General features: G+C 35.9%; 1 protein-coding gene across 1 annotated transcript in view; it reads left to right on the top strand.

The window, feature by feature from the left end:
• ABCA13 (ATP binding cassette subfamily A member 13) overlaps positions 1-14,901 on the top strand; it is a 175,969-nt gene extending 161,068 nt beyond the window's left edge. Inside the window, exons 54-56 of the mRNA XM_059479845.1 lie at positions 11,818-11,923; positions 12,787-12,924; positions 14,409-14,901. Of these exons, the coding sequence (XP_059335828.1) occupies positions 11,818-11,923; positions 12,787-12,924; positions 14,409-14,498 (334 nt within the window). The 3' untranslated portion in view covers positions 14,499-14,901. The remainder of the gene's footprint in view (positions 1-11,817; positions 11,924-12,786; positions 12,925-14,408) is intronic.
• Positions 14,902-16,405: the final 1,504 nt, after the last annotated feature.

Consider the following 16,405-nt stretch of genomic DNA (forward strand, 5'->3'; position numbering starts at 1 on the left):
CTTCAGCTGAGTGTATAAAGTTAGCTGGGAGGAATGTGAGTCTTCACTTATGTTTCAGAAGCTCTGGATTGAGTACATATCTCTGTCTTGTCAGCTTGACCTTGAGAGGGCAAAATCAGACAGTCCACAAAGGCTACCTTCCCCTTTATCTTATCAGTGACTTTGTAATTTTTTTGACACTTCTGATGTTTCCTTTAGCAGCATCTTTCTATCTTCCCTCCTATGGAAACAAGACATCAAAAGCATACTCATAAGTCTGCACTTATTCATATAAATAAGGCAGTCATTTCTCAATTTGCTGCACTGCCTCTGTAGATAAACTTCTTTCAGATCACAGTTAGTAAATCAATGCAGAAGTATCCTGCTGGAAGTGTCATCATCATATTACTTCTTATTGAGAGGATACTGGTACTGTTATTACTGTAGAGATACTCACAGATCAGCCATTCCAGAATCAAGGCTTTATGAGTGCCTCTTTCAAATTCTCTAAAGCAAGGTCATAAAAAAATATTTGGCAGTCATGTTCATAGCAATTATTTTTTTAAATTGTTGTAACTTTGTAAAAAGCACACCTTCTCTATATTAAGAATATTTCATACTGTCAGCAGGTTTGTGTTCCATGGCAGTTTTTAATATATGTCCATCAGTGACCTTCACATGGGAAAATATGTGCACTTGAGATAAATATTGCTGAGACTTTCTACACAAACTGTGTAGCTCAAGCTGCCCGAAGATTTTTCATTTAAGGCAGAACTTTAATTCCTAGCTTATTGATTGACTTGGTCTCCCAGTTTTCCATGCTAACTCTTCAGGAACCTATTGAATGTTTTTAAAATTTTAGAACCCTTTATTAAGAAAAAAAACCTGTGAGCTTTATCAAAGGACTTAATTAAAATCATACAATTTTCTGAATTTTTTCTGACTGCCTGATACATTTCCTTGGCTGGAAAAACAAAACCACTGTAGAGAGCACAGTCTTAAAGTGTCACACATGCAGCTGCTAAAGCTTTCAGAAAAGACATTTCTGTGTTTTCTTTGGAAATCTTTTGACAAGTGCTAGAAAGATGTCAAAGACTGTTCCATTACTTGTGTTATGTTGCTGGCTTAATCTAGCTTCCAAACATCCCTCCATCACATGCCAATATGATTCTTTATCATAAAACCCAGGCTATGACATACTTAACACTTAAAGTAATTGTTAGGAGATTAATTGCACAGAATCTACAATGTTTTCTAAAGTTCCAAACTTACTTGAAGACATTTCCTGGTATGCTACCTTATGGAGGATTCCTGCATCTACATGAGGTGGGGAGGGGGCAGAGAAGCAGAATTCCAAAGAAATCCATTGAAACAATTAAGCTTTAAATAATTTTAAAATCTTCATTTTCTCACTTTCTGCTCCACCTGTGAACATCCTGAAAAGATTCCAGGACTTGGAAGAGTACTGAGTGATTCCTTCCAGTTTTCCTACAATTTAATAGCCCTATCATTCTCATTGCCATACAGAATAAAATACTGTTTCTTCTAAAGTGTAGACCACAAGAACTAATAAATCTAAGCTGCTATTAGGAAATATCTACCTGGAAGGAAGGATGTTTTCCTTAACGGCCAGCTCTACTGATATAATCACCAATCTTTTCCTAGTTTGTCAGTGTTTTTATGCAATTAGCACTATTATATTTGTCCCATGCGCCATCTCACAGTAAAAAACCCATCACCTCTTATATTTTGTTTAAAAAAAATGTTCCATGAAATAATATAAGGAAAGCATAAACAAAACTGATTTTGTTGCATCTGATTCAATTTAATTACCAATACTCTAAAAGTTTGTATTTTTGGATAGTGTTTTTTTGTGCTGTGTGTGAATGAATCAGGCTAGTAATATACACATTCATATTAACAGGAAAGAATGGTACTAAAATAAATTAATGGCGTGAGAGTTATAGATTATCATGGTTTCTTTGTAAGATTTTACAGCTTGTTTTTTAAAAATTGTTCTTATTTATAAGCTGTTCTTGACATCCTTAAATCTGTTTTCAATTTGTTTCTAGAAATCAAATTGAGCAAATATTTTGAAATCAACACATGTTCTGATCTGGCTTTGAAGATTGCAAGGAGATAAATATAAACACTATATGAATCCTTAAACCAAAGAAAACTTTGATACAGCTTTTATTTATAAAAGACTAAATCCTTTACTGTAAGAAATAGAAGCATATTTTGATATTACACGTGATTCCATTACTATATCTCAAGTAATTTCTTCCTCTTCTAAATGTAGGGACATATACTAAAATGACATTTTTCTTCCATTCTTGGTGAATTCTGTCTTGATGAAGTCCTCAAAATTGTTTCATTTGTTTATTCTTTAGTACCACTCCAGCCTATAGAGTCCAGATTATGATCACCTTTTTGATGGATATGTGATGAAGGTTTAATGGGTCTTCCTTGGGGCCCTGTTAAATTTGCTTCTTTGCTTTGCTGGGGAGTTCAAGGATTCAGCTCATTCTCTCTGCCTACACTTCCAGCCCTTGGCAGATGTGAAAGATCATAATTGTGGACTGAGTACAGCTTTGTCAGATGGCAGGACAAAATTCTGCTATGAAGGGTATGGGTGAACTCCAGGAAGATGCTAATGTGAGACATAAATGCTTCATAGGGATATAAAAAGTGATGCTGCTTCTAATGTGTGAGACTTGATCCATTTTTGCAGACCTTCTGCAAGCCTGTCAGAAAATGTTCTTCCCAAAATGTCTTCTCAATACAAATGTCGGTGTTTGGGTTTCTGCTCCCAGCTGCTGAACCTTGACTATATTTATATATGTTTAAACAGATTTAAAGTATCTACAGAAGTTTATCAGCAGAATAATAAGGGTAAAATTTCTATATAAAGGTTTTTTATTATAGGTGGCAAATTTATAAAAAAAATCAAGAAATGTATTGGGTAGAAGAACAAACTGAAGGGCAATTTTCAAAAGTTAGCTTCTTAGTTCTAGATGTAGTTTGTCTGAGATTGATGTGTTAACAGTTGTGCCCATTAAAGCCTAATTTCAGACAACTCCTGCCAACAGAGTCAATTACTCTAAATTGTGAATGGATTACATTTAAATGCTCTCTTCAGTATTCTCCATTATACTTTATGCTTTTTTAAAAAATTCACAAAAGCATTTTCATGTGAGATACAGCTGGCCAGTTCTCTGAGAACAACATTTTGAATATTATCCTTCATTCTAGGGCCATCTGGACAGACTTCTCATATCAGAAAAACCCATACCAATTTGTCAGGCGCTGGACATCAAGTCTTTTCTCAAATTTTATCAGCAAGCCATCTTATTAAATTACCCAACAATTAATTCATTTGCTATAGCTGTGTAGTGGTTTCGATTTGCCAATTTGAGGTTTCCTGGCCAATGCACCAATTAATGTGGTGGGTTCAGTGCCAGCGAAACAACAGTGCACTCACTAGAATACACTTCTTCATTTTCTGCTGTGAGATAGGAAGAAGGCAAAGTAGGCTCAAAATTTTAAAAGGATACAAAGAAAACTTTATTAACAGAAACAGAAATAATAAGAAATAGAATAAAATCTTCAGAACACTTACCCTCCCCTTCAGCCCCACAACTTCTTTCTTTCCCTCTAATGATGTGCAGAAACAATTCAGTCAGTTTATCATCTCTAGAATAGTTTTTATTCAGCTTGGAGTCCCGAGTGAAGAGGGAGAGGAGTCCCTCTTGTCAATTTATGGAGACGTCTCCACAGGAAAACAATTCTCTCATGGCTTTTAATTTCCACTAATAGCAGCCACATGGAAATCTGAAATTGTGAAGATCCTTCAATCTTTCACAGCTTTCCCACAGCTGCATTTACAGGCCATGTCAACTTATGGGGTTCTATTTTAAAGGTGATCTGTTCAAGAGCGAAGATTCTCTTTATCTATTTCTGAGATCATGTCTGAGAACAGAGATCTTCTCTCCTTGGGGGCAAAGGGTCTTCATCACTCTTCTCTCTCTCTCTGCTCAAACATCTCTTGGGATCACAGCTACAAAGTCAACATCTGCTTACTTTAGCATAGATGCCTTTTCTCATATCTACAATTTGAACACTTCATCTCCCCATACTTTCAACAAGTTACAGGGGAAAAGAGTCTGATGTGTCAGTTACATTCTTCTCCATAGCTTTACAAGAGGATTTCAGCCCCAAAGTCAAGGCATCTCCTCATCCCTCCTATATGGGACTTGACTCTCTCTTCACTGACCTTGGTGTCTTCATGTTGTTCCTCTACGTGTCCTCACTCTGTCCTTTTCTCTCAGCCCAAGGAGAATTACAGGGGTCTGCAAGTCTTATCTGTGCACTTAAAGACTCAGAATGGAAAATATGTTGGCAGACTATTCATATTTTACCCTTTTTTAAAAGGCTGATTGAGAATATTTTATTGCTTTCCTCAAACCTACACATGCAGTTTTCTTATATGGAAAAGAGAGGATTAAAATTAAAGTTCTTATCAATATTTCAGCCTTTGGTGGACACAGTGTTATTAGTTGACATACTAGCAATAAGCTTAATATATACTATAAAATATAAAAATTAATATAATTATCATTCTTCTTGACCAAAAAAAATCTTTCTGTTGTACATGAAAAATGTATTCAAGCAGTGGATGTGTAATCTTGTAACATAGCTATTAGTTTGTCTTTCAAGAGGAAAGTTTGAAGGAAAGAGCTCTTAAAACTTAAAAACCACACAGATTAAGAGCTCAGGAATGAACAATATCTTTTGACTCTCCTAAAACTTTGTACAGTATTTATTCAGCCTTACTGTGCATGTGCATTAGAATGCTTTTATTTTGGCATTTTTATGCTGTTTTTCACAGGATGGTGCATTGTATCTCTAAATAAGTCATTAAATCAGCAGCAGCTACTTAAGATTTCATATTCTCCTCTTTCCCTAGTATGTGTTTTCCTAGGAGTTTTTCAAACCTGTTCTAAAATACAGTATTATTAGCATTTATTGGATCAGGACTTCACAAGCATCAACATCTTTGTTTTCCACAGCACTTCTGGGAAACTTGATTTCAAATAGTTACTCCCGTTTTTATAGAGGAGTAACCAAAGATTGGTGCTAAAGTTAAAAGGGTTTGGGTAGCCCATCTGAACAGTTTATGACTAAATATTTTACCTTTGTTCAACATTGCATTCAAAGCAAAACTCCAGTTAACTTCAGCTGTAGCTGTGGGTGTTCCAGAAGGCACTGTGAATTCTCCCTGCCAACTGGAGCCCTTGGTTTCCAGGTAGGCCCCTAAGAAGACAGGAAAGCACTAAAGAAAGGTGTGCTATAAGTGAGCCACCACAGACCACACAGGTGTATGAGGATGAAGGGGTAAGATTTGGTTTCCCAGGGTGTTCCAGAACCATGAGGCACTCTCTTCCCTTTCTCGTCCTTTCTCTCATCAATCTGCTGTCTCATTTGCAACATTTTCTAGGCATTGCAGTACACAAAGCCAGTTGTCTGAGCAGGTACATCCAGTGTATGTTGTCAGGCATTCACAATAGGGATTTCATTACAAGGTGCTGCGTGATGATCTAATTGATGTAAACACTCTTTAGGTTGAGATTTGACCTTGAGGTGTTGATAAGGTCTTTTAGTAGATATTTCAGTGTGTATCATGATTATTATGATTATTATATTATTAAAAATCAGTACATATATCATGATTATTATGTTATTAAAATCAGTACACCCAAACCCAGTCATAGAAACACAATGATAATGTTACTTACTCCTGTCTTTTTCACTGTTGAGCCCCATAAGGTGATTTGAGGAAACAGTTTGGGTTCTTTATAGGCTGTACCATCAGCTTTACACAGGATTACAGCACTGCTGCTCTTGTTTCTCTGGCAGTGAAATATATAAATAATGCAAGAATAAAAAAATTCCTGATACTTGGCAGTATGCGCAGACAAACAAGCACAAATATGGAGAGATGTGTGCACCTGTTTAAACAATTATCGAGATTTTTTTAGGGTTTCACCACATATTTGGAAATCACATCTAAGAATTTACAAGAGCACAGAGAGCAAGGCAATTTTGCACCCTGCACTGCTCATAATCTGGGACTGTCACTGTTATGACAATTATAATATTGAATACAGAAATTAACTTTAGATGGGTTCATATGAAAGCCTGAGTGTGTGTGAACAAATAGTTCATGTACAATATACCTGAACAAGTGTTAGTCATCATTTTAATAACTGTTTTTGTGTTTCTATTGTTACCCTGGAAAAGTCACGATTACTTAAAAATGATGAAACAAACTCTATGAATAGTACATGGAAGAGAGACTTTATAATTTATTTATGTCTGTTTGTTTGCATCTAATCAAGTTTATCTGTTCAGCAAGGCTGAGGTGCTGAATAAATGCAGAAGGAAATCCCATTTTAAAAGTGACAGGGTATTTGCATTTGATTTTAGCATTTAAAAATACAAGTATTAAAATTGTATTGTAAATACAAGTACAAATACAATTTTTAGCATTAAAAATACAAGTATTTAAAAATTAATTACCTTTTTTCCTTGATATTGTCTTTGCTTGTTTTTTAATAGATGAAACAATTAAATACATTGTGTGATTTAAAATTATCTTAAAGTGTGATTAATTTGTTTTAATAATTTTTTAAAATTTTATTTTCTTTTTTCACTATGTTTTTCAAAGTGCCTTGTTTTCAATGTTGTTCAAGATTTGTTCTGTTTGTAAATTGTATTTGTGTCTAAAGCTGTGAGAGGAATGACTTGGATGTGTATCCCATGCTTCAGCAATTATACTGGTGTAACTAAGTTACCTTGCCTAGATGAGGCTTATTTTAGCTTAAACGATTCTGTGATTCTATTCACTTAGGGGAAGTAGAACCATATCTGCCTGCAAATGAGTGTAAACCAAAGCAGAGGGATAAACAGCACAGTAGAATGTTATTCCCTCTCTTTGATTTATGGCACATATTCTAAAAGATGCAGTTCCTTGCAGACACTAAGTGCCAATGTTCTCTTTACTATTTTTATTTTTTTTATATAATGTTATTTTGAAGCAGTCCTTTGATTGAACTAGTGCATACACAAAGTATGCACATTATATTTCAATCAGTAAACTTTCTGTGAGCTGAAATTTTTTGCTGTGAATATATGTATAAATATATCACAACATTGTCCAGGAAATGTACTCTTTGATTAGTGGGAAAGAAAAGCATATGGGTGATTAGATGCTCTTCTTTTTCCTCAAAGTTTAGGAAATGGGGCCATGTTCTTCATTTCCTGAATTTACATTCAGTAAATTTTACTGGGGGATAGAAGAGTTGGTAAATAGGCTTTGGGAAGAGTGTGATTTGATGAACTGTTTATGCTGGACCTGCTGTAACTTAAAACAGTGGTTTCCAAGTTTGGTTTTGTTCATTTGAACAAACTCTTAAGCTTTTTAAATGAAAATATAGATTTTTTATTTTTTAAGCAAATAGAAGTCTGATGATAATGTACATTCTTTCACACAAAACAGGTTTTCATGGGTCAAGCTTAAGAAAATCTATTGGGTTATATCCTCTAGGGACTCCTTGTGACCAAATGCTGGCTCAGCTGTGTTTCAACGGGGACTCTCGTCCCCATGCAAACCTCTGAACCAGGACCCCCAAGGAATGGGCAGAAGGGAACATGGAGAAGCTACCCTGCTCCATGTGGCAGCTCCTTTCCTTGATATTTGTGAGAATTTTCAGCCTTTGGGCCACTAAATCCACTTCCATTACCACTGCAAGGTTAAAAGAGGATCAGGAAAGCATCCAGGGGACTCCCTCAGTATAGATTTGGTTACACTTTATTTCAGTGTGTGACTGGAGATTGTGTAGATACATATCTGAAGTCGATTTACATAAACTATTTTTGTACTGCTGGTAGTGTGGCTGTGGGGCTGCAAAACTTCCAAGAACAGAGGAACCATTCAGGTGATTTACCCAGGCTGACCTCCTCTTGGGGATATTTATACCAAAAGAAGCCTGAGATCAGATTATACACCAGCTAGCACAGTATTCTCTCTCTGAAAGTGATCAAGAGGGAAAAGTACAGGAACACGATAAGCACATGAACTTACTTTACCACATTACTCAACTGCCTTCAGCAGTTTCTTTTTTAGACAGTTCTTAAGTCAGAAGTGATTTTAGTGGATCCTCACCATGAGTTTTTCTGGTCTCTTTGATTTTGGTGGATCCCCATCATGAGTTTTTCTGGTCTCTTATTCTACTCCTGTCAAGTTCTGACATCTAGCACATCCTATGTCAATGAGTTTTCCTACATAGTGTAAGTAAGATTACTTCATCTTACTGACTTGGTGTATCTTTTCCTATAATTTAACACTATGACCCTTGCTCTTGCATGAGAAACATATGAGTGAAGAGTTATTTCTTATTTTCATTGCTTAGTCATGATTCTGGGTTCTCTAAAAATATCTTTGACTGCCTTGTCATCTTTCTTTCACGATGAAAAGTTTTAGCCTATTTAGTAATTCCTGGCATGGAAATATTTCCATTTCTTGTGACCTTTTTATGTTCCTTTTGCTCCCTTGTTATCTGAGTGCTCAGATACCTTGAGGACCTATATAAATTAGAAGTGTGGACTTGTAGTTTTTGCTAAGCTCCTGCTTCTGCAGCTGATGCATTTTAAATAGTCAAGTTAATAAGTTTACAGTCAATTTGAGAATTTATATTTTAGCTTCAGTCTCATATTGGCATTTTAACAGAAAAACACTCAATAAGTTGTACTCCCAGAACCACTAATGAGGTGAAAGTCGAGCATGAACTAGGAGTTTGACTGAGGAAGAACTGTAAGGATAGAGAGAAGAAAAATATTTCATTTTTTTTGAACATGTGGTTTTGTGTGTTTGTTTATATAAAAATAGAAGTGCAGGTGTAGTTAAAGTAACATGGCAGTGCGCAATGCGTTCTCTGTTGAATAGCTTTGAAGAAATGAAGAATCTTTTGCAGCAGATGGCTGCTGAATGAATCTGCAAGCTCAACTTAGGCCATTCTAATGATTATGTCTTCCTCTTTAGGCCTTGAGCTCTCAGGTGCTAAAGGTTTGGTGCTAACAGTGCTAATCAAACCAAATTGTGGTTTCCTCTGTAATTCCACTTTGTGTTTCTGAATTAATTGAATTGTCTGAATCAGAGAGCAAAATGGTCAGCTCAGTTTCCATTTCCTCAGTGCACTGCCAAAAGCAGCTTGCTGATTATAGCAGGGGGAAATGTTTATTGCTGATCATCTCACTCTATATGGGGAGCTCTCATACTAAAACAAAGTATAAAATCAAGGTATAGAAGCATCATAACTCAACTAGCCAAAAGATGAAAATCTTTTAATGTTTTTTTATTGGTGCTATGCTGGCACTTATGCCGTTTACAATTTAGAACTAAACCAAAGTTGCACAGACTCCTCTGTCTTTGCTAATCAGAATTTTGATTCATTTTCTTTGGAAACTTCATCGCATACCACAATTTCATTTTATGAGACTGTTGAATGTCTCCATAAACCAGCATTTTTCAAACTGTAATTCAATGGTCGTTGTATAGAAATGCCAAAAAAACTGATCAGAATCAATGATCTCTTGTAAAATGTTGCCTCAGGTTAGCTGTCAACTAAATTGAATACCCTTGTTAGCTATATCCATCTTTGTAACAACTTTTTTTATTGTCGCATGTATTTTTTTCAGGGATGATGCTATGCATTTAAAACATTTAATTAGAGATCTATTTAAAGCATAGTAAATCATTGCACAGCAAATCTGCCAGACACTGCTTTGGATTCCACCTAATTCTGGATCTCTGATGAATCAGCACTGTTTGTCTGTCAGGCTACACTCTCCAGTAAATATTTAGTACCCTACTCTCTGGACTCAATACAATTTAGCTCATGAAACATCCTTCAGGAACCAACAGACAGGACACTGCATCTTACTCCAAGAAATTAACCCAACAAAGAAAAGACCCAGCAACAAAAAAAAAAACAACCCACAAAAAACCCCACAATCAACCAAAGGCTAAAAAACCTATGCTCATTTATCTGTGATGGAGCTTTTCATTTTTATGCAAAAGCTGCCACTGTTTTGTGCTGCATAAAAAGTTAGGATTTTTGTTTGAGATCCCTGGAAATTGTATTTTGAATTCATGTGAAATTCTTAATAGAATCAAATCTGCAGTCTATTTTTTTCATTGTGAAAACTTGCATTGCTCTTAAATTGATGCCGATTTTTCCTTTATAACAACAGAGTTTCTGGCCCACTGCAAAATAAAAGTTAAAGCCCTTACATTGCTGTGTACTTATTATAAGTGAGGAACATGTGGTGTTTCTTGTGGGCTATTTTGCTGGGAATCAGTCATGCACTGATTAAACTGGACATTTATCTCAAAATAGTTCTTTCTATCATTTTTACCTTTTGATTGATAATCTGTAGTCATTTTTTAATGTATTGATATAGGGCAGCATTGTAGAGTGTGCTGTGATATATGCTCTGCTTTGATGACATGAAATTGTGCCTCTCACCAGTCAGACCCAATTAAGCCAGCTGCTGCCCTGAATCGTGAGCTGTGCACAGGAAAGGCACGAGAGAGGAGAATTTTGGCACAAGGGCTTGTTACAGAGGTGATCACTAGGAACTAAACCACTGTAATAAAGGGTTTGGCAATGAGCAATTGCCACACTGGAGAAGGAAGAAAAGAGAGTTATGCTGCAATGAAGGATGTGGTACTAGTGGTGAGTGGAAGTGACAGATTTCTGAGGAGACATGGGCAGTGCTGCACAAGCTCCCTGTCCCCCTTTCAGCTCTGCCTTTCCCTTGCTCACTGGCAACAGGGAAGAGCTGTGGCAGTGGAAAGGTCGTCTGCTGTGGCTCCTGCTGGTGTTTTCCCCTAGCAACTTACCAAGAAGGACAACCCAAAGGAAGGAGGATATGTAGCTGCAAAGGAGGGAAAGGGTGCAGCCCAGCACCTTTGTGTCCCATGTCTCTGCTGAGCTCTGTCAGTGCACCCCAGTCTGGGGACTGGTGCAACACAACCTCCATTGCTTAAGAAATGTGCATAAGAACATAGCTGTCATTTCAATATTCACTGGTTTATTGCAACTTTCCCAAATAACCATCAGCAGTGAATAAGGCTAATAAAAAAGATAGTGTTGGTTAGATTGCCTGTACTTAACTTTTATCACACTTGTGTTGAGAAAGAGAAGTTCATTTCCTAAATTATTCTGAGAGAGATTGAATAGTCATAGAAGTCAAAGAAAATTTGTTAACTTCTGCATCTCCCTAAATATCCCTGCACTTGCCTTTGCATATCTTTAAAACACCATTGTGTTCACATTGCTGAAATCTTCTTTTGAAGGTGGATCTTTGTTAACAGATTTGAAAAATAGTGCTACATGCCCATTTTTCTCATCAGAAAAGTTGAAGGACTTTTTTTTCTTTTTCTGTATATGTGATGTAATCTTCATAGTTTTATACTGACCACTCAAAGCAATTAAAGCATAGTTTACTTAACAAAAGTTCAGGTATATTAAGTAGTGAAACACAATAGTAACTAAAATAATTTGGCATAACATGTTTATTGTCTCTGTTATTATTAATTTTAAAACTTTCTCATTGAAGTTCTGTCGTTCTATAGCATTATAGTAAAATCACAGTGATATGCAGTAGGAATGCATGATATTTGATATAACTGTAGGAAAATCAATTGAACCAAGTGTTCTCCTTTTCTTCATGGTGTCCTCATGAATTTATGTTTCTGTGTCTCATTCCCAGGTTTGGAGAGGGTTATTCTGTCAAGGTTTGTCTTAGCAAAGAAATAAGTTATGGAAGAATGATTTTGGACTGTCTACAAATGCATTTTCCTGGAACACAGTTTAAGGTACATATAAAACTCCATGTTGTAGTATATGGCAAGATTAATTTGGGACTTGTAAGAACAGTATGCACATGTTTGAATATTTAAACATTTGGATATATTTATCTTCTTGGGAAAAGTACATATAAATATACCTTTCATTTTTCTATTAAGCAATTCATAAAAATTTGACTTGTGATGTTGGTTGAATCAACTCCAAACAGGCATTTAGACAATGTAAATAAAAAGGTCTTTTCTCTGACTGAAAATTTCCTTTAGCTTTTATTATTGAAGTTGAACTCAAATCTGTGTTCACCTGAAGCAGGACTACAGTGTAGTCACTAAGAGTATTTGTTTTGATTGCTTTCAAAGCCCAGAGTTGATAAGTGTCAGCCTTTACTGTGATTCTTTGATTTAATACAAAGACTTATAAAAGACTTATAGCAATTACATTTCAATAAACAACACTCTCAAAGGCTTTTACTTTAACTGTGTACAGGAAAAGAATAATGGGAAACAATGTCTTAGATATGAACCTCTTTGTGGGTAAAAGTCTGTATTGTGCTCAGACAGCTGTGTGTCTGTGCATGTTCAGCCTTTTTCCAGACTGCATTGTAACAGCCCTAGTCTGTTAGATTCAAATTTTTTTAAAGTTTTATATCTTTTATGAGATTAACATGATTTCATCTCACAAAATCTGTACTCTCAGTATGAGCTACTCTTTGTTCTATGAATGTAGACAAAATATGTTATTTTTTAAAAGCTCATATTTTCCAGATTAATCTGCAATAAGAGCCTATTGAAAGTAGACTGATTGTAAGCAAGTGTAGCTTCATGACAAAGTACATTCACTTTTATGTGTTTTCATAATTTTTGCTTGTTTTCAGGGACAGCATCTTAACCTGCTTGAGTACCATGTACCAAGAAGTCAGGGATGCTTAGCAGAGCTCTTCAGAGTCCTAGAGAATCACAAAACTTTTCTCCAAATCAAACACTACTCCATTAGCCAAACTACATTAGAGCAGGTATTTTATCATTTGTCTTTCTTCTCTTTCCCTCCCCCTTTTTTTTATTTGCCTAATTGTGTTGTGTATTGTAGTTATTGATGTAGTAGAATACTGTATCATTTGCTGGGTTACCCAAATGTATGCAACACTCCAGCAGTTTCAGGCCATCTCAGGTCACACAGTGATTCCATGTGCCACACTGCTTTTATGCTGGAGGTGAGCACAGTAAAAGCATCACAGCCAGTAAAGGCATCACAGCAAGCCAGATACTTGTAGTGTGCACAAACATAATCTTTGCTTAGATGAATCTGGAGCTGTGTGGGACAACAAAATAGGACTGTGAACTGCCACCTCCACAGTCCAAAAGTTGGGATCTTACCAATGTCCTTGAATAGGCTGAATTGGTCTCTGTAAATCGTGGTAAACCTTAGACCTTCAGAACATTCTCCTGTGAGAATTTTAAATGCACAAACAGACAGAAGAGACCCAGCTGCTAAAGATTGTGAAATCTTATTGTGACAAAAAGAAGAACACATTGATGGCAAGCATGGGATTTCTGGGTGATTGTGGTGTGTCACATCATCTTCATAGGCAGCTGCTTGTTATTCATTCTGCAAACTGAGAGGCATATCTTGTCAAAATATTAATTTTCTGTGATTGATGGTGTGAATTTGTTCCTTTTTCCCATGTGCAAATCATTATTGAAGTATTCTCCTCTGTGCTGGTCTACTAACTACTTGTAAATGATCTATTCACTGAGTGACTGCATATAAGGTAATTTCAACCTGTTTCTTCAGGCATTGTTCACTCAGGTTTACTTCCTCTCCATTTTTCATGGTGATGCAGTCACCTACTACCTCTTCCTCTCCCTGACTGTCAGTTTTAAACAGGAAAATAGCTCTTCACAGTAACAAACACACTTTAAATGCACCCCAAGTTTGCTTGCATGTGAAGAGGATCATTTGAATAAAGAAGAGCCATTTTCCCCTCTACTTGCCTTACTGTGAAATGCTTGTGTGGTTAAAAATGAAACAAATCTTTATGTAGTAAGATCTGTGTTTAAAAAAACCCAAACCAATTCAAGGAGGCGCATTAGTTTTTGAATCAGAAGTGTGCTTTCACCTTGAAATATTTGCACCCTCCTCAGTAATATTTATTGGCAGAGACAACAGACTCAAATTCTTTAGGTATGTCATTCAAAGACAATTAAAACCATTGTTTCATATTTACTTGTACATAAAATGCCTTTTTCAAATCCTGGTAACTTATTTTATCATAATTTTTATAATTTATCAACCCTTGTCTTAGCTGGAGAGGGGAAGAGGGGTTATTTCTAGAATTTATAAAACATGTTTTTAGAGGTGTTCCCTCAACCTGAGTTATTAATTATTTTGTCAAAAAAAGCTAAGGAGAGCAGGTAAGAAATGCCATCATCTATATCCCCAAAGTCTGAATTCAATTACTTTTATTTTGAAAATCCTACTTTTTATCATGTCTTACAGGTATTCATTAATTTTGCGACACAGCAACAGGGAGTCCCACATTCTTCACAAGGATCTCCTGTTGTTCATCATGATCATCTCCCAGTCTAGGCTCAGAACAGGATGCAGCTTCAACATAACATATGAGTGTGTGTGTGTGTGTTTGCATATATGTACACACAAGCTACATGCAATAACTTTTCAACTGTGAGCAATTTGTGTATGAGAAACAAATAGTAAAACCAGAGGTGAGTTTTTATCTGTAGGCCCAAAGGAATGGTACCAGTTCTTGGTTAAGCAAGAAACTGATTATGAGGACCAAAAAATCTGCCAAAAAGTAGGTTTTCTTAATTTAACTGGAATTTTAAAATACAGATAGCCCAATTAATATAGGAAAAAAAAAAGGGCTGATCTGAAATGTCAGTGTGTAGTACATTTTTTTTTTTGTGATAGCTCTGCATTCATTTGACTATAGTACTTTCTTGCATGCACACTTAATATCTAACTTTTACATGATAAGGCAAGAAAAAACAATTGAATGGTAGCAATAGCTTGGCTATCACCCAGTATTTTTATTTAATCACACAAATTGAGAGCCTTTCAATTTTCCTGTTAATTCAGTTCTGTGTTGTGACAAGCTAAATTAACCTTTTTGTTGTATAAAGGATGCACTGTATTCCATAAGGCTTTATGTTAAAGAGGTTATTAGTGTACTAGCCTAGCCTGCCTCCCAGTTATCTTAAGTAAATTTAATAAGTTTGCATAAATCATACTTGACAATGAGCCTAAGTCTGTGGGTTGCTGCTGGAAGTATTCTCAAGTACCTTTTTAATGACCTAGTTTGTTTTTGTCATTTTTTTGTTTCCTTTTTCTTCAAAAAGAATGTCAAAATGCTGTTTAATGGGAATGTTAAAGGAAAATAAGATAAAAATTCAGACTGTGATCAATAAACTTCTCAATAAATATATTATGATGCTAGATACTTCAGATAAGGCCACAGTCTTCAGCTGGTACTTGTGCAAAATAAGTGAACATTTAATGGATAAAAACTCCTTGTATATTGTGCTTGGAGAAAAAAATGTGTGAATTTTTTTTTTTTTAGTAAATGGCTGCCTCTTCCAAAACAAATCTTTGAAGCTTCTATGAAATTAGCTCATGCCATTTTATTGAACTACATCGTCAAATAGCTGAAATTGTAGAACCAGTGACTTAGAAGTTATTTGCTGCAATATGATTTTGGGTGTGCAGTGGTGAGGGAAGTTCACTTTGAGATGGGAGAATTTGATTTTAAATGGCCAATATTGCAGAGCTGCTGCTATAATCCCCTGCTGTACAATGATAAAATATTAAATATATATATATATTTGTGTTTTATGCTTTGCAAGCTGACTCAGAAGACTGTTTATTGAGGCTTGATTTGTTCATGTTGCTTTGGCCCATTATGCTTTGTTAAAATCAGGAATTCAGGGTGCCTATTTAAAAAGATGAAATTAGGTCCTTGAAAAATAAATAAAATCCTAAATATTTACAGGCTTTTGCTGCATGTGCATATGGGTCAGAGTGAGTGAGCTTATGAAAGTGCTTTATCATTAGAATGGATTGGTATAATATCAGAACTCTGCCAAGCTACTCAAGGCCCAAAGGACCTAGGGGCCATTAAACCCCCACAGGCACCACCCTGGTAGAAGTGCCACAGCACAATGGGGTGTCCAGGTTTGATGTGAAAACTGTTATCTTTAATCTCTTCATGAGGGTGGGAGTGGAAGGTTTCTAAGGTCCCCAATTAGAACAAAAAACAGTCTATTATACAAAGCAGAGCATGAGAGAAGTAGTGGACATCAAAGGACAAGGAAAGCAGATGCAGGAAATTTGGGCAGAAGCAGAAATATGCCATTATTGAAGTAACCTGCTTAATTTCAGCACCTCAGGATGGAAGAACCTGAGCATTCAAGGAACAGCCAAGGATCTCTGAGCCATAGTCTGTAACCACTCAACAGAAGAACATTTCTCTAGCTCTT

This window comes from Ammospiza nelsoni, chromosome 1 (assembly GCF_027579445.1).
Source record: "Ammospiza nelsoni isolate bAmmNel1 chromosome 1, bAmmNel1.pri, whole genome shotgun sequence".
In the NCBI taxonomy this organism is placed as follows: Eukaryota; Metazoa; Chordata; class Aves; order Passeriformes; family Passerellidae; genus Ammospiza; species Ammospiza nelsoni.